The sequence below is a fragment of the Talpa europaea genome (assembly GCF_964194135.1).
Source record: "Talpa europaea genome assembly, chromosome: 13".
Classification (NCBI taxonomy): domain Eukaryota; kingdom Metazoa; phylum Chordata; class Mammalia; order Eulipotyphla; family Talpidae; genus Talpa; species Talpa europaea.
This window is the reverse complement of record NC_140080.1, coordinates 43365340-43389499: the sequence shown is the minus strand read 5'-3', so window position 1 is coordinate 43389499 and position 24160 is coordinate 43365340. Positions and strand designations below refer to the sequence as shown.

At 37.7% G+C, this 24160-nt stretch overlaps 1 protein-coding gene across 1 annotated transcript in view; it reads left to right on the top strand.

The window, feature by feature from the left end:
- Positions 1–244: 244 nt before the first annotated feature.
- Positions 245–24160, top strand: part of LOC311183295 (uncharacterized protein) — a gene marked incomplete at both ends in the record, with an annotated part of 35018 nt that continues 11102 nt past the window's right edge. Inside the window, one exon of the mRNA XM_084252644.1 lies at positions 245–1181. Coding sequence (XP_084108770.1) covers positions 245–1181 — 937 coding nt within the window. The remainder of the gene's footprint in view (positions 1182–24160) is intronic.

Below are 24160 nucleotides of genomic sequence, written 5' to 3'. Positions count from 1 at the left end.
GGCTTTCTACAAAAAAATTCACCTGCTGAGCTGCTACCAGAGAAAACTTGAAGAGCAGCGCTCATTTAGCTAATGGAAGGATTTACTGAAAGCTGACATATACAAGGAAAGGCAATTCATTATTAACTAACATTTAAAAGTCAGAGATGCTTTTTTTGCAACTGCTTTGTTTCATTTCATGTTCCAGACTTTGTTTTCGTATTTTATTTTTCTTTCAAGGAAGTTTAACAAGCAGTAAATTTTCATGGAGAAATGGAATGACACTTCCAATGATTTCATTCTGTTGGGGCTGTTACCCCCAAATCAGACTGGTTTGCTTCTTTCACTCCTTATTATCTTCATATTCTTTCTCGCCTCACTGGGAAACTCAACAATGATTCACCTCATACGCACAGATTCCCGACTCCACACTCCAATGTACATTCTCCTCAGCCAGCTCTCCCTCATGGACCTGATCTACATCTCCACCACTGTCCCCAAGATGGTGTACAACTTCTTCTCAGGTCAGAAAGGCATCTCCTTCCTGGGATGTGGGGTGCAGTGCTTCTTCTTTGTGACTATGGCAGGTTCTGAAGGTTTACTCCTGGCTTCTATGGCCTATGACCGATATGTGGCCATCTGCCACCCCCTCCATTACCCCATTCGCATGAGTAAAAGGACATGTGTGAAGATGATCATAGGATCTTGGATCTTGGGGATCACCAACTCTTTACCACATACCTACTATGCCCTCCATATTCCTTACTGCCGGTCTAGGGCCATTAATCACTTCTTCTGTGATGTCCCAGCCATGATCACTCTGGCCTGTATGGACACCTGGGTCTATGAGTATATGGTTTTTGTAAGCATAGTTCTCTTTCTCCTCATCCCTTTCCTTGGAATCACAGCTTCCTATGGTCGGGTGCTTTTTGTTGTCTACCATATGCGCTCCAAAGAGGGAAGAAAGAAGGCCTTCGCCACCTGTTCTACACATTTAACTGTGGTGACATTTTACTATGCACCTTTTGTCTATACCTATCTCAGGCCAAAGACTTTTCGCACCCCAACAGAAGATAAGATTCTAGCGGTTTTCTACACCATTATGACCCCCATGCTCAATCCCATTATCTACAGCCTGAGGAATAAGGAAGTCCTCGGAGCCATGACAAGAGCATTTCCAACATTCTTCTCCAAGAAGAAATAATCATGGCTGCTCTCACTCACCTATATTTCCCTTTCCATGTTGACTAGAAATGCAATGTGAGCCATATATGTAATTTAATATTTTCTAGAAGCCATATTTAAAAAGTGAAATTAATCTAAATATATTCAATTTACCCAAACATTGTTATAATCAATATCAAATTAATCACACATTATTGTAATATATGATATGAAATAAATTTTACATATAATGCTATTACTGTTATATTCTTGCTAGTTGACATATTATCACTACTACATGCAATCAACTTTAAAAGTTAATGAAATCTCTACTTTGTTTTCATTGTAAGTATTTGAAGTCTTGCTTGCATTTTATACACAGAGAATATTAGTTTTGAATAAAAATATTTCAAGTGCACAATTGTCACATAGCTACTATGTTAAGCAATACTGAATTAGAATATCCAATAAAGTGTTTGTGTGTGTGTGTGTATATAATATATATATATATACATGCAAAATATATATAAAATATTTGGATGCAGGGCTATGAAATAAGAAAACAAGCATGCTAATATGCTTACGCATTTGCTCATTATTTTAAAAAATTATTAATGTAACATTGTTTTATGACATTAAATTACTTCAGGTGTACATCACTATAAATCAACATCTGTATATATTACTTTAAATTCTCTCAATTTTTCCATCATTATACTATTTTTATATAAGTAACAATCATTTCTAACATTGTTTATATATCCATATTTCTTTAGCTGTATGTTACAAAAGCATACCCACCACAAAAACACAAGAATCCTCCAACATAGTCCATTGGACACCTTTCTAATTCAGTTTCAGGATAGTTAATATTTCTGAAAATTTAGACATTCCTTCTAGATCATTAACATACTAGTACACAAATGTTCATAGAATTAATATGACCCTCTGTATTTCTGAGATTTCAGTTGCAAATGACCTATTTTGTTTCTTATTATATTAATTAGAGATTTTTTTCCTTTTTCATTCCAGTCACAGATTTGTCTCTTTCCTTGATTTTTGCAAATAACCAGCATTTCATTTCATTAATGTTTTGGCTTTCTTTTTGAATTCTTTCATCTTTATATGTGCTCAAATCTAATATTGCCTTCCTTCTGTTGACTAATGGTTTAGTTTTTTATGCCTTTTGTGAACTTTAATTTTAGAGGTAATCGTATTTCTTTGAACTTTTCTCATTTCTTGATGCATTGTTTAGTTGTGCTTTTGTTTTGTCATTGTTACTTGTACATTGAATCTTCATTTAATTTTGTCTTGATATTTGAAGTTTTTCTTTGATTTCCTCATTAACCCTATTATCACTCAGTTGAATATATTTTTTTCTGTTATTAATTCTTTAATTTCTTACATTGTTGTTCACTTTTTGTATAGTATTTGATTTCCACCCTCAGATTTAGTCCCCATAAATATCCCACCACCACATCACCTGTGAACAATTACCATGGTCCCCTGTGCTATTTCCATCTCTGTTTTAATCCCTTTTCCAACCCTCCCCTGCTTTAAGCCTCAGATCTAAGCTTTTTGTTGTTGTTTTTTTTTTTTTCTTGACCCTTTGTTTGGTTTCCTTATATGCCTCCTGTAAGTGATATCATCCAATTTTCTTCTTTTTCCTTCTGACTTATTTCACTGAGTTTATACTACCTTCCAGGTCCATCCATATTGCTGCAAATGGCATGAGTTTATCTTTTTTGTTTGCTGAGTAGTATTCCAATGTGACCCACATTTCAGTTAAATGTATTTTTGTTTCTACATACTAAATTTTTTACTCCTTTTTTGTAATTGATATCTAGTTTGATAATACTGTTATCACAGAGACACTTAATATGATTTCAATCTTCATTAATTTATTCATGCTGGTTTTGTTACCTAACATGTGTTCTGTCTTTGGAAACGTTTCATGTGTGTGGAGAACAATGTGTATTCATCTTTTGAGGGATGCAGTGTGATGTAAATATATATTAATACCATTTTGTCCAGTTATTACTTAAAGACTATCAGCAAAGTTTCTTTGCTGATTTACTGTGCAATTTATCTGTCTTAACTGTTGAAAGTGAAGTGTTACAGGCCCCTACACTAGTATGTTATAACCAATGTCTGTTCAGGATTGATAATACTAGTCTACATAATTTGATGTTTTTTCAATTGTTGCATAAATATAAATTAGTGTTATGTTATACTGAAGGGATTTTTTCTTCCACTAACATATACAGCATTTCTATCCCTGTCTTTTGTTAACCACTTATACATGAAAGTCAATTTGATCTGGGGCCTCTCGTGGCACAGGAGTTAAAATCTCAGCATTATCCAGCTATTGTCAGCCACTGTGGGATGAGTTCAATCCCCAGCCAGGGAGCTAACCCACATAGCACAATAGACCTCTCCTGTCTCACCAGCTGCTCCCCTCAAAAAAGTATTTTGGTAAATCTGCTTGTTCTTCTCCCCACTCTGTCTCTAGTGAATTCTCTCCCCCCCTCCACTGCATCTCTGGCTTGTACCCCAGTTCTTATATGCATAAATACATAAAAATAAATCTTTTAAAAAAGTTAAGTTGATCTGAGGCAACTGTCCCTCCCTTTTTTTTAGGTACTATTTGCTTTGCAGAATTGTTTTCACAACTTTTATTTTGAGACTATGTTTATCTTTCAAACTTAGATGGATCTCCAGAACGGAACAGAAACTTGGTTGTACACCTGTTTGTTAGTTTGTTTGTTTGTTTGTTTGTTTGTTTGTTTTCTGACCCAAACAGCCACTCTGTGCCTTTTGATTGATGAGTTCAGCCCATCTACTTTTGGGGTGATTAATGATATATGAGGGGCTGCTACAGTTATCATGTCTTTAGTTTTTGGGTGCCATATACTTGTTCATTTTTTGTGTGGATATTCTTTTCTTCAATTTGGATATAAGATTGTCCTTAAAAACATATCGTGGGCCTCCCCGGTGGCGCAGCGGTTGAGCGCTGGGTTGCAAAGCTGCCCGCAGCCTCTGCAGCGCTGGTTCGATCCCCAGCTGCTCTCCTGCCATTGGAGGAGGGTCCCACATGGCACACAGACCTCTCCTGCTGCCCGCTGCTCCCCTCAGCAGTGTACTTCTGTCCTTTTGCCTGCTCTGCTCCCTGCTCTGGCTCTGGTGAATTCTCTCACCCTCCCGCGCTTCTGACTGTACCCAGTGCTTGTATAAATAAATAAATCTTTAAAAAAAAAAATATCATAGGGGAAGACTCCTGTTTGCAAAATGCTCTAGCTGGAATTTGTCTGGGGAGGACTTTATTTCTCCCTCATATCTGAAGGAAAGTCTTGCTGGATAAAGCAATATTGACTAGGAGATTTTATATTTAAGTATTTTGTATACATCATGCCATTCTCTACTTGCTTGTCTAGATCCCCAGAGAAGTGAGATGTAGGCCTAGTGGAGATACAATCAGAGGTTATCTGCTTCTTTCCAAAGCCACCTTCAATAGTCTTTTTTTTTTTTTCTTTAACTCTTTGAAAGTTCACACTTATATGTCTTGGTGTAGGTTTCATTACATTCAGCTATCCACCTGGTTGTGTTCTTTAGCTTCAGTGTTTATGTTTCATATCTTCCTGAGATTTGGGAAGTTTTCCTCTATCATTTCTTTGAATAATTTCTCTTCTACCTTCTCATTTTCTTCTCCTCCTGGAAATACTATTATTCTTTGTTGCCTTTCCCAAAAATTCAGATAATTCTCAAAATGTTTATTCATGTTTTCATTTTCGTATTTCTCTTTCTTCTTCCACTTGGATTTTTTTGTTGATTTATGAACTCTGATTCAATCTTCCACTTGGTCATTTCAGTTTACATAGTTTTTCAAAATGTTTTATCCCTTCTATTGATCTTTTCAATCCTGCATCTCCATTATTTTCTTGTTCAAACTTTAATATCTATTTCTTGTTCATTAATTTTATTTCTCAGGACATCATTTTTTTCTGTTTTCCTATATATTTTTCAGATTTTCTTCATTTTACTTAAATTTCATATTGTACTAATTTTTTACTCTATATTTGATGATAAAAATGTTCTGTGTCTTTGTTATTAGATTCTGTAATTATTTTGCTACTTTAGAGTTTGGTATTTTCTAAAAATGTGTCCCTAGAAGTGACTTAAAAGATGCATTGTGTATTTTTTTTTACCTTTTTCAACCTCTGTGTGATTTTAGATATTTGACCTTTTCATTGATCCATAAGGCATGTGTCAGGGACAACTAATCTGCTACTGGTGAGACAAGGGGTTGCAGGAGTAGAGTCAGCCAGTCACTGTGAGATTTTGGTGAGGGGCTAGTTTGTTTTTGGCATCACTGATAGTCCTCCCTGCCAGCATTTAAGACTGAACTCTTCACAGTCTGTGCACTTAGAGTACTTCACAACTTAGTACCTGAGTGTGAGGGAAGAGGAATACATTTCAGCATACTGTACTTTTTTTCTGCTTACTAGGACAATCCCCCTAAACAGGATTTGACTTCATACTACTTGTTTCTTCTTCCAAGGCCTACAAGTTAAACAGGAGCACAACTCTGTCATTTGCCATGTCAACACTTGCCCTGGGCCACAGCTGACAAGCATTTCTCTCCACAAACATTTTGTTAAATGGAACAATATATGTTCATTACCCCTCCTGGTGAAGTTCATAATGGTCTCTGATCTCCAAAATGTATTCGTTTCACCACTAGACCCTCCAGTTTAGTAATCTCCTTGGTAACTTTCAAATTCTCCTCCTTTAAGTGAAATAGGGACCTTCTTTTATTATTTTGTTCCACTTTCCAATTTAACTGTTTCTTCCTCCAAATCCAAAAATTTAGTGTCATAATTACCTTAGACCTCTACTCTCCCTGCAGCACTGCATTCCATCACACATTTGAAATTTACCTTAGGTCATTTCCTACTCCTGAAAACTTCTGTTGCATAATTTTAAAGACTGTCAGCCTTAATTGTCCTTTTTAATTAATAGATAACTCAAATTTACCTCCCATTTACCTATGCACAGTTGATATCTCCCTCCTCAATTCTCTACTACTGTCGTGTTTACAGTTGCATGTTACTGAACTTTATCCTTGCTTACATCTGCCTATCATTTTACTTTTTTAAAAAGATTTATTTATTCATGTATACAAGAACCGGGGTACAGGCCAGATGTGCAGGAGTTTGAGAAGGTTCACCAGAGACAGAGTGGGGAACAGAACAGGCAGACTGACCAAAATACACTGCTGAGGGGAGGAGCAGGTGAAACAGGAAAGGTCTGCCACACTATGTGGTATTCTCCCTGGCTGAACAGGAACTGCAGAGGCTGCAGACAGCTTCACAGCACTGCATTCAACCACCTGCGCCACCAGGGGAGGCCTATGTCTATCATTTTAAATTGAATCTCATGACACATAATAATAATTAGGATGTTGACTCAATTTAATATTTAAGAAATGTAAATACTCATGTTGGCCATTACCAAAATGCTATTCTGATATTTGTTCCACTTTAAGTCAGCACATTGAAACTTGGGCACATGGGGAACAAAAAATTTTGCCTTAGGTCAGAGAGCTGGAAACAATAGTTATCCTTTGGATTCCAGTTTTGAGTTTTTCAGTTCTGAGACATTTTCATCCTGTATTACCTACTCTCTCCATGAATAATAGCTTTACCAATTATTTCTGAGCTTCCATGATATTATGATTTATAATTTCATATTATCCCCCATAGCTAGCATAAACACCTAACATCTTGTAATTCCCTAAAAGATGAGAACAATAAAGCTTTCTTTTGTTATGCGAATGAGGTGATTTTGAAAAGTGCCTAGATAACCTTAGGGTAGGGACTATCAGGAACCATTCTTGTAACTATAGTCTTATTCTGAAGACTTATGGGAAGAGGGACTTGGGACTTGAGGGGGAGGAAGGTAGGATTTAACAAATTAATGATTTAACCAGTCTGTGTAATGAAACCTCCATAAAACCCAAAATGATGAGATTCACATATTTTCCAAGTTGGTGAACCAGAACACACTCACATCCCTCAGATTAATTCCAATTGCAGCTGACAGAAACAGCAAACATTCCCATCATCTCATTAATTTCCTTTCTATTCACTCATTCTATCCTTCTCAGGACTGGTCTTATCTATATGTGGCCTTTGTCCTTATATAGATTCCCAACACTCAGAAAAATTCCTTGTTGGCTTAATCCATTTTTGCTATATTGAAATTCTTAATAATCTTGTCTTTATGTATTATTAAAAAATCATCTGAGTAAGTTTTAGTGATAGTATTCATTTTATTCAATAATTTATGTATTAAGCAGCACCACATCTCTAAACATATGAACAAAATAGAAGACTTTTTGAGAGTGAATGGAGCAAGTGAGGAAAGAATAAAGGAAACAGTGAATTGTTAAAGAGAAGATCATGTATATGGGGGAGCAAAAGGGTCTCCCAGGTAGATTACTTCATTGTTACTTACTGGTAATTCCAGATTCTGTGATTAAGATTCCTGGGAGAAGCTGAAGATGAAGTTAAGGTGAGTATTTAGTCTTGTTTTAGTGATGTAACACTGCTCTTTTTTTTAGAAGTGTGCATTAAACAGAGGAACTATGCTAGGCAGCATCACTAGCATGCAGTTTTGTTCTGCAGCATCTCTAGCACATGTGGGTTCATCCAACATGCACATTGAACAATTAGCCTGCCCTCCTCCTTGTACAAAACATGCATTTCATTCATGGTACCACAGGACCACAAAGGAGTACCTGGTATGGGAACAGAACCCAGATGGGTGGTGATAGCAGCAGATGAAAATGTAGCATCAGTAGTTCAGAAGTTATTGCCTAGGAGAGAAGAGGAACTCTGTCTTGCAACAGTAATTACCCATGTTTGCAGCTGACTTACTCTGGACTCCAAAGTCCAACACTGTGGCAATGACAAAATGATAAATATCATTTTGTCAGCCCAAGTGTCAGTATAGGAAATGCTAGGGAATTTAAGTAGTGAACTTTGCCAGTAAATTATTACAAAATGAAAGCATAAACATAGTTTCTGTGATAAAGCATATCAGAGAATTATAAAAATTTCAGCATCCAGACTCTGTGGCATTTAATCTGTTGAAACATTGCAGAGCAAATATCCATAGGCTTAGAAATAGAAAAAAAATCGAGATTATTTAAAAAATTAATTTTTTAAAAATAAAATAAAGGAAAAGAACACTTTACATATGAAACATGTCCTATTATTGAAAATGCAGTGATAAAGTTAATAGAGCATAAGTACAAGATTTCTCATTAATAGGATGAGATGCCACAAACCTTTTTTGAAATGAATCATGGGCTGGCAAGCACTGATCACACAGTTTGGCCCACCACATTGACCATGAGACCCAAAATGTTTACTGACTTATGTTCAGTAGACTTCTTTGTACACTTTGCATCTTTGAACTCTTGTCTTTTTGTACTTGCCACCCCATCACCATCTTGGAGATATCTGGCTTGGTCTGAACCTGAGGCTACTAGATTCTTCTTTGGTCCCTGAAAGCAAGCCCAGCTCAGGGGTCATGAACTGAAGTAAGGTACCTTCTCCTTGCCCAATGGTAAAATGATCCAGCAATACCACTGCTAGATATTTACTCAAAGAGTAAGACAACTCTAATATGATATATCAACACCTTCCTATATTCATAATATATTGGTATATCAAATAGCTACCTCATGAAACTGTTACAGGACAGCGAAAGGGGTACCCCAGAGCCCCCAAACCTGCCTGCTCGAAATAGTTTCTTCCATCTGCCACATCAACACAAAACATATGAGACTTTAATGTAAAGTAACTTTAATACAATTAGTAAACAATACAGAAAAGACAAAGAATATAGTTTCTAAATCAAGCACTCACAGTTACCCATCCCCTGGTAGGTAAAAGTCCACCCAAATGGGATTAGCCCAGAGCAAGGCTCAAAAGCCTGCCACAAGTCTAAAACAACTTCTAGTAAGGACCTATAGAAAAGGGTCAGAAAAAGCCAGACAAGTTTAGGAAGAAAAGAATAAAATCAAAACTAAGATTCCTCAACCTGCTGAAGATATAGCTTCCATATGACCCAGCAATTCCAGTCCTAGGTATTTACCCAAAGGACACAGAACATTAATTCAAAAGGACACCTGCACCCCTGTATTTATAACAGCACTATTTACAATTGCTAAGCTATGAAAACAACTCAAATGCCCAAAAATAGATGACTGGATCAAGAAGATGTGGATATATACATATACAATGGAATATTACTCAGCAATCAAAAAAGATAAACTCATGCAATTTCCAGCAACATGGATGGAGCTGGAAGGGATCATGCTCAGCAAAATAAGCCAGAGAGAAAAAGAAAAATACCAGATGGTCTCACTCATAGCAGGAATTTAGAAAACCTAAATAAGGGACCAGGAAAAAGACTAATTATAAGAAAGTAAAAATCAAAATCAACAAGCTACTATAAACCAGAGACACACTCACTGTGGGGGTTGGAGGAGGGGAGGAGGGATTGGAGTCAAAATAAGGGGGGTGGGAATTGTATGGGGAATATAACCGAGATTAAATGCATACATTGTACAAAAATAAAAAATGATGTAAATAAAATATTAAAAAAGTAATAAAAAATAAAAATAAAAAGCTGCTACTGTTTTCTCCCCACAGGTCTCTCACCCTAATTTCTTTCAACCAGTCCACAACCAAAAGTCAAGTGCAGTTTCTTCACGTGACTCTCTACTCATGTGCATCCTCCAGGTCTCCTTCTGGCTCTCTATCCTGCTTCCTTCCTTCTTTGTTTCCTCTCCAGCTTCTTCTCATCTCTCTTTAACTCCATCCTCCCTTGGGTGTGGCAGGAAACCTGGAACTTCCCCTTTTCTGGGTGACCACCCTGTTACAATCCCCCCTTTTAATTTTTATTCAACCATATCTATGGTGGCACAGATCTCAGGGTGTAATTTTAGGAGATAGACAGACAGTCTTTGTTAGGTTTTTAGTGTATGGAAGAGAAGCATCAATAAGTCACCAGCATTGTCCATGAATGTCCGGTATGACAGTTTTCCATTACTGGAAAATAGTCCATAATCCATATCAAAAGAAAAAGAGACATCTGGAGTCATTAGCCAAACAAAACAGCAAATATATCAAAATTACGCAAGAAAAAAAAATCTTAAAACAGGTTAAACTTATCTAAAAACAAGTTCTCTGCACCTTGATCCCAATTTTTTCAATGGTAGAGCAAAACTTCAAACTAAATTTACTTTTAAACCATTTTATCTGTTTTTACATAAAATCATGGGGCAGAATTACCAAACAGCAATTTTAGCTTGCTTTATTGGCACACTCCATATAAGATGAGAGTGAACTCTTGACATCCGGTCCATGTAGGCTTCAGGAACAATGTTGGTCTCACCAGACTCCACCTAGGCTTTCCTCTTCTCAAGGGTACCAGGACTTTTTTCTTTTTCTGGGTTGTCCAGCCCTGCCAATGGAGGCAAGCTTCCTCAATTTCTTTGGAGGTCTCTGGAACCCCACAAAGCAGCAGGTTCTTCTCTTCTTGGTTTATCCCTATTTCAACTTTCTGGAAGAATTCCACTCAAAGCCACACAATGAAATACGTTTCAATTTATATCTTAAGCAGACAAAATTCCCTATTGAAGTTATGCAAAAATAGACTCTGACATGAGTAATAAAACATTGCTACCATTATATTCATGCTGTTGTGTCCCTATATATTTCCTCCTAGTTGATTTGTCAGTGATGACAGTGAGGAGATAAAACCCCCTTCTACAACTCTATTTTCCCAATGTCTGTTTTTAAAGATGTTTTTATAGAGGGCCTTTGTTTTCAGGGCCCTCCCTCTGCCAGAAGGAGCGCTTGGGTGTCTCTGCCTCCAACAGACTTGCAGGCTAGCTTGAGCTTTCTTGGGACTGGATATTCACCTTTGTTTGAGGAGACTTCCTCTTCCTTCACTCAGTTCCTGAAGGGAGGCGCAGGGGGGTCGCTGACCTCCAACAGCCTTGCAGGCAGGCCTGAAATTTCCTGGGACTAGCTGCTCACATTTGTGCATGGAGCCCTCCCTCTGCCTTCACTCATTTCCAAAAGAGCCCAGGATTTCCTGGGACTAGTCTGTATTGTCTTTTTACATTTCCATTTCATTGATTTCTCCTTCAATTTCTATTATTGACTTTTCTACTGACTTTTGGTTTGTTTTGTTATTCTTTTTACTTCCTTGAGTTAAGCAATCATTATTTACTTGAACTCTTTCTGGTTTCTTAATTTAGACCTGCAATGTTATATAATTCTTATTTTTGCTTTTTCTGTGTTCCATAATTTTGGTAGGTCATGTCCTCATTGTCATTTGTTTCAAAGTATTTTTTTTTTATATTTTCTTTGGAATCCTCAGAAACCTTGTATTCTTTCAGTAGCATGTTGTTCAATTTCCACATATTAGAGGTTTTCCCTATTTTATTTTTATAGTTGATTTCTACTTTGTTACCTTTATGGTAATAGAAGATGCCTGGTAAAAATTTAATCTTCTTGAATTTGTTGACATTTTCCTTTGACACACATGTAGTTAATCTTAGAAAATATTTCAGGTGCACTTGAGAAAAATGTGTATTCTGCCTTGGGGGCATTAGTACCTTGTTGTCTAATTCTTTACTTAAGGCTATTGTGTCCTTATATATTTCCTCCTAGTTGATCTGTCAGTAATGATAGTGAGGAGATTAAAAAAAAGAAAACCCTTCTACAACTGTATTTTTCCCAATGTCTGTTTTTAGAGATATTTTGGTGCTAATTTATTTGCTGATTATATATTGGTGAGTGTTATATCTTCCTGAAGTTTTCTTCCCTTAATCATTATGTACTATCCACTCCTGTCTCTTGATACAACATTCAATTGGGTAGATGCCTAAAAGTGGAATTGCTAGGTCATATGGTAGCTCCATTTTCAGTAGACTGAGGAACTTCCAGACAGCTTTTCATAATGGTTGAGCCACTTTGCACTCCTATCAGCAATGTAGGAGAGTTCCTTTTTCACCAAATCCTCGCCAGCATTTGTTGTTGCTGGTTTTTTTTTTTTTTTTGATATGTGCCAATCTTACTAGTATAAGGTGGTATATCAATGTGGTTTTGATTTGCATATCCCTGATTATGAGGGATGTTGAACATTTTTTCCTATGCCTGTTAGCCATTTGCATTTCCTCTTTGAAGAAATGTCTTTTAAGTTATTTTGCCCATTTCTTGTGTGGATTGTTCACTTTATTTTTGTTGAATCATGTGAGTTCTTTGTTTATCTTTCTGATCAGTCCCCTATAAGTTGTATGGAATGCAAAATTTTTTTCACAGTCAGTGTGGTGTTTTGGTTAATGTCTTTTTTGCTGTGCAGAAGCTTTTCAGTTTGATGTAATCCCAGGTGGTTATCCTTTCCTTGACTTTCTTTGCTTTGGGTGATGAATCTTTAAAGATGTTACTGAGATGTATGCCTTGTAGTGTTTTATCTATATTTTCTTCTATATATTTCATGGTTTCAGGTCTTATGTCCAGTTCTTTTATCCATTTTGAGTTGATTTTTGTGTGCAGTGAGATGTACTGGTCTAGTTTCATTCTTTTGAAAGTAATGGCCCTGTTTTCCCAGCACCAATTTTTTAAACAAACTGTCCATGTTCCATTGCATATTCTTTGCTCCTTTGTCAAAGACTAGTTGTCCATATATGTATGGCTTTATTTCTGGGCTTTCTATTCAGTCCCATTGGTCTATGTATATGTTTTTGTTCCAATACCAAACTTTTAATTATTATAGCTTTGTAGTACAGCTTGAAGTCTGGAGATGTGGTACCTCCTTTCTCCATTGTTTTCATCAGTAGGACTTTGGCTATTCATGGCCTTTTGTGGTTCCATATGAATTTCATCAGTATTTGTTCTATTTCTTTGAAGAATGTCATTTTTTTGACATTCAAAATTTTTATTTCTAAAGGCTTGAATGGTAATAACATTTCAAATCATTTTTTAGCATATTTATTTTATTTTATATTTTTACATCATTTTCATGGCACATATTAAAAAAAACTAGCAACAACAAATGTTGGTGATGATGTGGAGAAAAAGGAACTCTTCTACACTGCTGGTGGGAATGCAAACTGGTCCAAGCACTATGGAAAGCTGTGTGGAGATTCCACAACCTTCTAAACATGGAGCTTCCATATGATCAGCAATTCCACTCCTAGGTATTTACCCAAAGGACACAGAAACATTAATTCAAAAGGGCACCTGCCAACCCTATGTTTTATAGCAGAACTATTTACAATAGCTAATCTGTGGAAACAACCCAAATGTCCAAAAATAGATGACTGGATCAGGAAGATGTGGTACATATACACAATGGAATATTACTCAGCACTCAAAAAAGATAAACTCATGCAATTTGCAGTACATGGATGGAGCTAGAAGGGATCATGTCTTTGAGACTTTTGTTGGAATAGCATTGAATCTGAAAATTGCTTTTGTTAGGATGCGCATTTTCATAATGTTAATTCTTCCAATCCATGAGCAGGGGATGTCTTTTCATTTCTTTTTATCTTCTTCTATTTCTTTTAATAGTATTTTATAATTTCTTTGTATAGATCCATCAGCTCTTTTCTTAGGTTTATTCCCAAGTATTTGATTTTTTTGTTTCAATTATAAAAGGGATGGTTTTCTTGATTTCTTCTTCTTCAGACTGATTGTGCATAGGAAGGCTACTGATTTTTGTATGTTGATTTTGTATCCTGCTACTTTACTGAACTGGTTGATTATTTTAAGTAGTTTTTCTGTGGAGTTTTTGGGGTTCTCTATGTATATTATCATATCATCTGCAAATAGTGATAATTTTACTTCTTCTTTCCCTATTTGGATTCCATGTGTGTTTTCTCTTGTCTTATTGCTCTGACTAGGACCTCCAGTATTATATTGAAGAGCACTGGTGAAAGAGGACATCTTTGTCTTGTAATTCATCTTAAAGGAAAGGCCTTCCACTTTTCACCATCGAGAATAATATTGGCTGTGGTTTGTCATATATGGATTTTATCATATTAAGTTATGTTCCTTTTATCCTGAGAATTTCAAGGACCTTCATCATAGATGGATGTTGGACATTGTCGAATGCTTTCTCAGCATCTATTGATATTACCATGTGGTTTTTATTTTTCTTTTTGTTGATGTGATGGATTACACAGATGAATTTTCATATGCTAAACCACCCCTGTGGTCCTGAGGTGAATCCTACTTGATTGTGGTGTATTATCCCATTAATGCATTGTTGTATTCTGTTGGCAAGGATTTTGTTGAGGATTTTTGCATCAGTGTTCATTAGGGAGATTGACCTGTAATTTTATTTTTTGTGTTGGCTTTGTTTGCTTTTGGTATTAGTGTAATATTGGCTTCATAGAGTGTATTTTGGTAGTATTCCTTCTTTTTCTATTTTTTTGAAAGAGTTTGTATAGGATAGGCACTAATTAATTGCTGAACATTTGGAAGAATTCATTTGTAAAGACTTTGGGGTCTGGACTTTTGTTTTTTGGGCAGTGTTTTGATTACTGCTTCAATTTTGCTGCTTGTAATTGGTATGTTTAGGTGTTCTATTTCCTCTTTATGCAGATTTGGATGACTGTATCATTCTAGGAATTTGTCCATCTCTTCTAGGTTGTTGAAATTTTTTGCATTTAGGGGGCGGAGCAACATGGCTGTGAGGAGACGCTGCGAGTAAGATCTCCCATTAAAAAAAGTTAATAGGGAGGAAAAGCGGAAGGTCCCACTGAGAACTGGGACACAGAAGATAAACGGGTGACTCCAGCAAACTACCCGAAGAAGAAAGTGGCCATAAAAGAGGACTAGAAGGGAGGGAAGCGCAGAACCCTGCTCCCCTCCCCCGCCCACAGAGGCGGCACTCTCTGACCGGCAGAGAGGAGGAAAACAACAAACCAAAACGGCCAACAAGAACAAACGACGCAGCAAGCGGGACTGTGAGTGGAAAGGAACTATTGCAGCCACCACACCCCGTGAACGGGAGCTGAGGCGAACACTGCAGGATTCGCCGCGGCGGTGAGCGAACGGCTCCGGGTGCCATTAGAGAAGAACAAAGACCCCGGGAGACGAGCACACAGCCCGGGCTGCCGGTAAGCTTGCACGGAAAAGCGGCGCGCTCTGCGCGCTTGAAAAGCAAGTGCAGACCTGGATCGCGGCTGCCCAGCTCCCCGCGCCTGCGACCTAGGCTTGCGGGGAGACGACCTAGGCTTGCAGGGAGACACGCGGAGGTCCTCACTGAGGTGAAGGACCCTCCCTGAGTAAGCAGGAACCAGGCACCCAGGCACGGGAGCGGTGCAAAAGGCGCCATTCCTGCGCCACTGAACTGGGCTACAGCCCGCGTCCTGGAACTGAGGGCTTTGAACTGAGACCCGGGGCACGAAAATACGGGGCGTGGGTTCTCCACGACGGTGGGGCACAAGGCAGACACAGCACCCCAAAGCTGTTGAGGTGTACCCTACCATTCCCGCTCTGTTCCCTGTCCCACGGGGTGGGGGGAGGCGAAAAACAGCCCCCCAAGGACAATAGGAGAGATCTCTGGCACCACCTAGCGACCAGGAAAAAAAAAGTCACTAACACCCCATAGAACAGGAAATTTCTTAAGACTGCTTCAAGAGGGCAGAAGGCTTCTGGAGGACCCAGTGGCCAGCCGGGAAGTTATTCCACGCCAGGCCCCTTCCGACCAGCAGTCTGAGCCCACAGAGGGAGCAGGCACCCACGTCCGGGGCAGACCGGGTGCGCAGAAGAGTGTGCCTGAAACCGGAGGCGCAGGGACTGCATCCCGCTTCGCCATTTGAGAACAGGGACATTTCTTCAGTAAAAACTGCCTAAAACCAGCAGAAAGCTCCCCCAGAAGACAGAGATGGCTCCTGGAAGAGCCAGAGGGGAGCGGAGAAGTTCACCCAAGATGCCAGTCAGTCCGAGCAACACAGTGTCCCAACAGTTACGACAAATTAGAAAACAGACAGTAGAGAGTAGAAGAACCACACGCAACCTAACAACTCCTCAGGAAAGAAACACACCACAAAAAGGAAACCACTCCCCAGATTGCAACGACAGCAAATTGGAAGAAATTCTAAGCCTTCCAGAAAGAGAATTTAAAATTGCCACGATTAAAAAAGTGATAGATCAGAAGAAGGAAATTGAGTCCCTAAAGAGGGAAAACAATGGTCAGAAGAATGAAATTGAGTCCCTAAAGAGGAAAGTAAAAGAAATGCAGGAGATCAAAGAATTAATGGAGGGACTAAAGAACTCCGGGAAAAGCAAGGAAAGCAGAATAGATGAAATGGAAGAACGAATAAGTTCTCTTGAAGACACAGAAATAAAAAGAACCAAAACAGAAAAGGAAAGAGAAGTACGAAGGAAAAAGAATGAAGAAAGACTTCGGAAACTATCTGACTCCATGAGGAAAGGAAATATAAGAGTTATAGGAATTCCAGAAGGAGAGGAGAGAGATGTAGGACCAGAGAAAATATTCCAGGAGATAATTGAAGAGAACTTCCCAAATGCGAAGAAGGAGCTGAAAATTGATATACAAGAAGCAAGAAGAACACCAAACTTCCACGACGAAAGGAAAAACACAGCAAGACACATAATAGTAAAGCTCCCAAGAATCCAGGACAAGGAAAAAATAATGAAGCTGACAAAAGGGAAGAAACAGATAACATTCAAAGGAAAACCAATCAGGCTGACATCAGACTTCTCTGAAGAAACACTACGGGCAAGGAGAGAGTGGAGGGACATAGTCAACAGACTCCAAGAAAACAGATGCCAACCAAGAATACTCTATCCCGCAAAGCTCTCTTTCCTCCATGAAGAAAGAATATGGACCTTCCCAGACAAAGAGAAACTCCGGAATTTCATTACGAATAAACCCCCACTCCAAAAAATACTACAAGGAATCCTAAAGCCAGAACCTCAGAGGGACGAATAACAACGAAAGAAGACCAAAAAAAAAAAAAGTTATTAAAAGAATAAATAAAATCAAAGGAAAGACAAACATAATGGCAAATACAGATGCTAACATATCAATATTAACTCTAAATGTAAATGGACTAAACTCTTCAATAAAAAGACACAGAGTTGCAGCCTGGATTATGAAACAAAACCCAACCTTTTGCTGTCTCCACGAAACACATTTAGCTACAAAAGATAAAAATAGGCTCAAAGTCAAAGGATGGAAAACAATCCTACAAGCATATGGGCCAAAAAAAAAAAGCAGGAACAGCTATATTTATATCAGATAAAACAGACTTCAAACTCAAAAAGATAAAAAGAGACCCCAATGGTCATTACATTATGATTAAGGGGAAAATACTTCAAGAAGAAATAACACTCATTAACCTATACTCACCAAACGAAAGAGCACCAAAATATATCAGACAACTGTTGTCCTCTCTGAAAACAGACATCAGAGAAAACACATACGTAGTGGGAGACTTCAACACACCACTATCAACAATGGATAGATCAACAAGACAAAAAATAAGTAAAGAAACTAAAGCTCTAAATAAGGACCTAGAGCATTTGGGCTTAACAGACATCTATAGAACACTAAACCCCAAAAAAACGGAGTACACATTTTTCTCAAGCGCACACGGATCATTCTCCAGGATCGATCACATACTGGGGCACAAGACAAACATCAACAGATACACCAAGATTGAAATCATACCAACCATCTTTTCTGACCACGAAGGCATCAAACTAGAAATAAATAATAAAAAGAAGGCAAGGAACTATCCTACCTCATGGAGATTAAAAGCCACACTACTGGAAGACCACTGGACTAACGAGGAGATCAAAGAAGAAATTAAAAAATTCTTTGAATTGAATGACAAGGAGGACACCAATATCCTAAATGTATGGGATGCAGCAAAAGCAGTAATAAGAGGAAAATATATAGCAATAGAAGCTCACATCAAAAAACAAGAAAGAACTCAAAGAAACAACCTAATCTCGAAGCTCAAAGATCTAGAAAAAAAACAACAAAAAAAACCCAAAACCAGTAGAAGAAAAGAAATAATAAAAACCAAAGCAGAAATAAATGAAATTGAAACTAAAAAAACAATCCAAAAGATCAATGAAACCAAGAGCTGGTTCTTTGAAAAAATAAATAAAATAGACAAACCCCTAGGCAGGCTCACAAAGGAAAAAAGGGAGAAAGCACAAATACACAGGATCATAAATGAAAGAGGAGAAATCACAATGGACACAGCAGAAATCAAAAGAATAATCAGTAACTACTGTGAACAGTTATATGGAAACAAGTTCAGCAATCTAGAGGAGATGGACAAATTCCTACAACTCTACAATCACCCAAAGCTAGATAAAGAAGAAATAGAACACCTAAACAGACCAATTACAAGCAGCGAAATTGAAATGGTAATCAAAAACCTCCCCAAAAACAAAGGCCCAGGACCTGATGGATTTACAAATGAATTCTACCAAACATTCAGAGACGAATTAGTGCCTATCCTTCACAAACTCTTCCCAAAAATTGAGAAGGAAGGGACAATACCAAACACGTTCTATGAAGCCAATATTACACTAATACCAAAACCGAATAAGGACAACACAAAAAAGGAAAACTATAGGCCAATCTCCCTAATGAACACTGATGCAAAAATCCTCAATAAAATTTTAGCTATCAGAATCCAACAATGTATCCATAAGATAATTCACCACGACCAAGTTGGATTCATTCCAGGGGCACAAGGATCGTTTAACATCCGAAAATCAATCAACGTTATCCAACACATCAACAAAAAGAAATATAAAAACCATATGATAATATCAATAGATGCTGAGAAAGCTTTCAACAAAGTGCAACACCCATTCATGAGAAAAGCCCTTGAAATTCTTGGGATACAAGGAACAGACCTCAACATCATAAAGGCCATCTATGACAAGCCAACAGCCAGTATCATTCTCAATGGTGAAAAGCTGAAAGCAATTCCCTTAAGATCTGGAACAAGACAAGGATGTCCACTCTCACCACTGCTTTTCAATATAATACTGGAAGTCCTAGCCAGAGCAATAAGACAAGAGAAAGACATCCAAGGAATCCAAATAGGAAAAGAAGAAGTCAAACTATCACTATTTGCAGATGATATGATAATATACATAGAGAACCCCAAAATCTCCACAGAAAAACTAATTCAACTCATCAATCAATTCAGTAAAGTGGCAGGATACAAAATCAACACGCAAAAGTCAGTAGCCTTCCTATACACAAACAATAAATCTGAAGAAGAAATCAAAAAAAACACCCTTTTTATTATCGAAACAAAAAAAATCAAATATTTGGGAATAAATCTAACAAAAGAGGTAAAGGACCTATACAAAGAAAACTATAAAACACTGTTAAAAGAAATAAAAGAAGACACAAAGAAATGGAAAGACATCCCCTGCTCATGGATTGGAAGAATAAACATTATTAAAATGGCCATCCTACCAAAAGCAATATACAGATTCAATGCTATTCCAATCAAAATCTCAATGGCATTCTTCAAAGAAATAGAACAATTATTGATGAAATTCATATGGAATCACCAAAAACCCCGAATAGCCAAAGGTCTACTGAAAAAAAAAGAAGGAAATGGAGGCATCACACTCCCAGACTTCAAACTATACTACAAAGCCATAATCATCAAAACTGCATGGTATTGGAACAAGAACAGACATACAGACCAATGGAATTGAATAGAAAATCCAGAAATAAACCCACAGATTTATGGTCAACTAATCTTTGACAAAGGAGCAAAGACTATGCATTGGAGCAAAGAAAGTTTGTTCAATAAATGGTGCTGGGAAAACTGGGTCGTTACATGCAAAAGAATGAAGCTTGACCACTACCTCACACCATACACAAAAATCAACTCAAAATGGATTAAAGAACTAGACATAAGACCTGAAACCATAAAATACATAGAAGGAAATATAGGTGAAACACTACGGGATTTGCACATCAAAGACATCTTTACAGACACATCACCCAAAGCAGTGATAGTGAAGACAAAGATAAACAGCTGGGACTACATCAAATTAAAGAGCTTCTGCACAGCAAAAGAGACAATAACAAAAACAAAGAGAAACCCCACCAACTGGGAGAACATTTTTGCACCCAACACTAATGATAAAGGACTGATCACAAAAATCTGCAAAGAGCTGATGAGACTCAGCAACAACAAAGAAAATAATCCAGTCAAAAAATGGGCAGAAGAGCTAAAAAGAAACTTCTCTGAAGAGGAAATGCAAATGGCCAACAGACATATGAAAAAATGTTCAACATCACTTGTAATCAGGGAAATGCAAATCAAAACTACCATGAGATACCATCTCACACCAGTGAGAATGACACATATTAAAAAAACTAGCAACAACAAATGTTGGCGAGGGTGTGGAGAAAAAGGAACTCTTTTACACTGTTGGTGGGAGTGCAAACTGGTCCAACCAATATGGAGAGCTGTGTGGAGATTTCTGGACCTACTAAACATAGAGCTTCCATATGATCCAGCAATTGCACTCCTAGGTATTTACCCAAAGGACACAGAAACATCAATTCCAAAGAGCACCTGCACCCCTATGTTTATAGCAGCACTGTTTACAATAGCTAAGCTTTGGAAACAACCCAAATGCCCAAAAGTAGATGACTGGATCATGAAGATGTGGTACATATATACCATGGAATATTACTCAGCATTCAAAAAAGATAAACACATGCAATTTGCAGCAACATGGATGGCGCTGGATGGGATCATGCTCAGTGAAATAAGCCAAAAAGAAAAAGAAAAATACCGGATGGTCTCACTCATAGCAGGAATCTAGAAAACTTAAATAAGGACCAGGAAAATGAATATAAGAAAGTGAAAATCAAAATCAACAGAAAACTATGAACCAGAGACACTTTTTGGGGGGTGGGGGGCGGGAGGGGATGGATTGGGGTCAGAATGGGGCGTTTGCAATTGTATGAGGGAATATAAAAATAAAATTTAATATTAAAAAAATGTGAGAATGCAAAAGAATAGAAAAAGTAAAAATCTAACCTAGAGACAACCCATTGTTTCTTTATGAGCCTGGCTAGATGTTTCTCTATTTTATTTATTTTTCCAAAGAACCAACTTTTGTTTTCATTGATCTTTTGGATTGTTTTTTAATTTCTATTTCATTTATTTCTGTTTTGATTCTTATTATTTCCTTCGTCTACTGGCACTAGGGGTTTTTTGGTTGTTCTTTGTTAGCTCTTTAAGATGTGATATTCGGTTTTGTCTTTGAGTTCTTTACTTTTTCTTGATGTGAGCCTGCATTGCTCTATATTTTCCTCTTATTACTGCTTTTGCTGTATCCCATAAATTCTGGAAAGTGGTGTCCTCCTTGTCATTCAACTCAAAGTATTTTTTTAAAGGTTTATTTTATTTATTTATACAAGCACTGGGTACAGTCAGAAATGCAGGAGGGTGAGAGAATTCACCAGAGCCAGAGCAAGGAACAGAACAGGCAGACCGATGAAATACACTGCTGAGGGGAGCAGCAGGCGGCAGGAGAGGTCTGCGTGCCATGTGGGACCCTTGTCAATAGCTGGGGATCGAACTGGTGCTGCAGAGGCTGTGTGCAGCTTTGCTCAACCTCTGCGCCACCAGGGGAGGCCCAAAGTATTTTTTAATTTCTCCTTTGATCTCCTCATTAGTCCAGTAGTCTTCCAGTAGTGTGGATTTCAATATCCATTAAGTAGGAGTGTTCCTATTCTTTTCATTATTTCTTTCTAGTTTGATGCCTTTATTATCAGAGAAGAAAGTGGAATGATTTTGATCTTCATGTATCTGTTGATGTTTGTCATGTGTCCCCGAATGTGATCAATTCTGGAGAATGATCTGTGCGTGTTTGAGAAAAATGTGTACTCAGATTTTTTGGGGTGCAGTCTCCTATATATGTCTGTTAAGTCCATGGGTTCTATATCTTTATTTAGGACTCTAGTGTTTTTGTTTATTTTTTGTCTAGTTGATCTGTCCATCGGTGAGAGTTGGGTGGTGTTGTCTCACACTATAAATGTATTTTCTTTAATGTCTGTTTTCAGAGCTGATAATAATTGTCTAATATATTTTAGTGCTCCTTCACTTGGTGAGTATATGTTGATGAGTGCTATATCTTCCTGATATATATTCCCCTTGATCATAAAGTAGTATCCATGTCTCTTTATACATTTTTTAATTTGAAGTCTATGTCAACTGATACAAGAATATCTGTCCATACCTTTTTTTTTTTTTTTGGTCCATTTGCTTGTAGGATTGCTTTCCAACCTTTTACTTTCAGTCTATGTTTATCTTTTGTAGATAAATGCCTTTCCTGGAGATAGCAGAAGGTTAGATTTTGTTTGTTTTTTTAAACATTTATTTATTTGTGAACACAAGAACTGGGATACAGGCCAGAGGTGCAGAGGTTAAGTGGACCAACCAGAGACAAAGTGGGAAACAAAACAGGCAGATGGACCGAAACACTCTGCTGAGGGTTGCAGCTGGTGAGCCAGGAGAGGTCTGCTGTGCCATGTTGGTGATCTCCCTGGCCAGGGATTGAATTTGTGCTGCAGTGGCTGTGGAAAGCTTCATAGGTTGCATCTTAACCCTTGTGCCACCAGGGAGGCCCGGATTTTGTTTTTGTTTTTCTTTTTTTAAGATTTATTTATTTATTTATGCAAGTACTGGGTATAGTTAGAAGCGCGGGAGGGTGAGAGAATTCACCAGAGCCAGAGCGGTGAACAGAACAGGCAGACTGACGAAGTCCACTGCTGAGAGGAGCAGCAGGCATGGCAGGAGAGGTCTGCGTGCCATGTGGGACCCTCGCTGGTGGCCAGGGATCAAATTGGCACTGCACAGGCTGCAGGCAGCTTTGCAGCCCAGCACTCATCTGCTGCACCACCAGGGGAGGCCCAGATTTTGTTTTTTAATTCAACCTGGTACTTGTTGTCTTTTTATTGATGAATTTAATCCATTCACATTTAGAGTTAATATCGATATGTTGGCATTTGCATTTGCCATTTTGTTTATCTTTTTGAGATTTTATTCCTTGCTTTATTCTGTTCTTCTTTATTCCTCTGTTGGCTTTGTCTTTAGGACTTCTTGTAGATGTTTTTTGGAGGAGGTTTTAGTTTTAATGAATTTCTGGAGTTTCTGTTTGTCTGAGAAGGTCCATATTTTTTCTTCATAGAGGAAGGAGGGCTTTGCAGGGTAAAGTATTCTTGGTTGGCATTTGCTGTCTTAAAGTTTTTTGAATATGTTACTCCATTCTCTTCTTGCCTGTAGTGTTTCTTTGGAGAAATCTGAAATTAACTTGATCGGTTTTCCATTATAAGTTATCTGTTTTCTCCCTTTGCCAGTTTCATTATTTTCTCCTTGTCTTGGACTCTTGCAAGCTTTACTATTTTGTGTCTTGCTGGAGTTTTCTTTTCATTGTGGTAATTGGGAGTTCTTCTCACTTCTTGTATGTCTATATTTGTCTCCTTTTCATGCTTGGGAATTTTTCTTCAATTATCTCCTTGAAAAAATTCTCAGATCATTTGTCTTTCTCCTATCCTTCTGGAATGCCCACATACATTTCCTCTTCATGGAGTCTGATCATTGTCGAAAAGTGCCCTAATTCTTCTTCCTTTGTACTTCCTTCTCCTTTACTCTTTTTGGTTCTTTTTATTTCTGTATCTTTGAGAGTACTGATCCATTCTTCCATTTTATCAATTCTGTTTCCATTGCTTTTCCCAGAGTTCTTTATCTCTTCTAGTAATCTTTTAATCTCCTGTGTTTCTTTTCTTTCCATTCTTAAGGTCTCATTTTCGTTCTTCAGTTCATTGATTATTTGTATCAAATCATTTTTTTTTCCTTTTCATTTTCTTTCTGCTTTTTAATCATGAT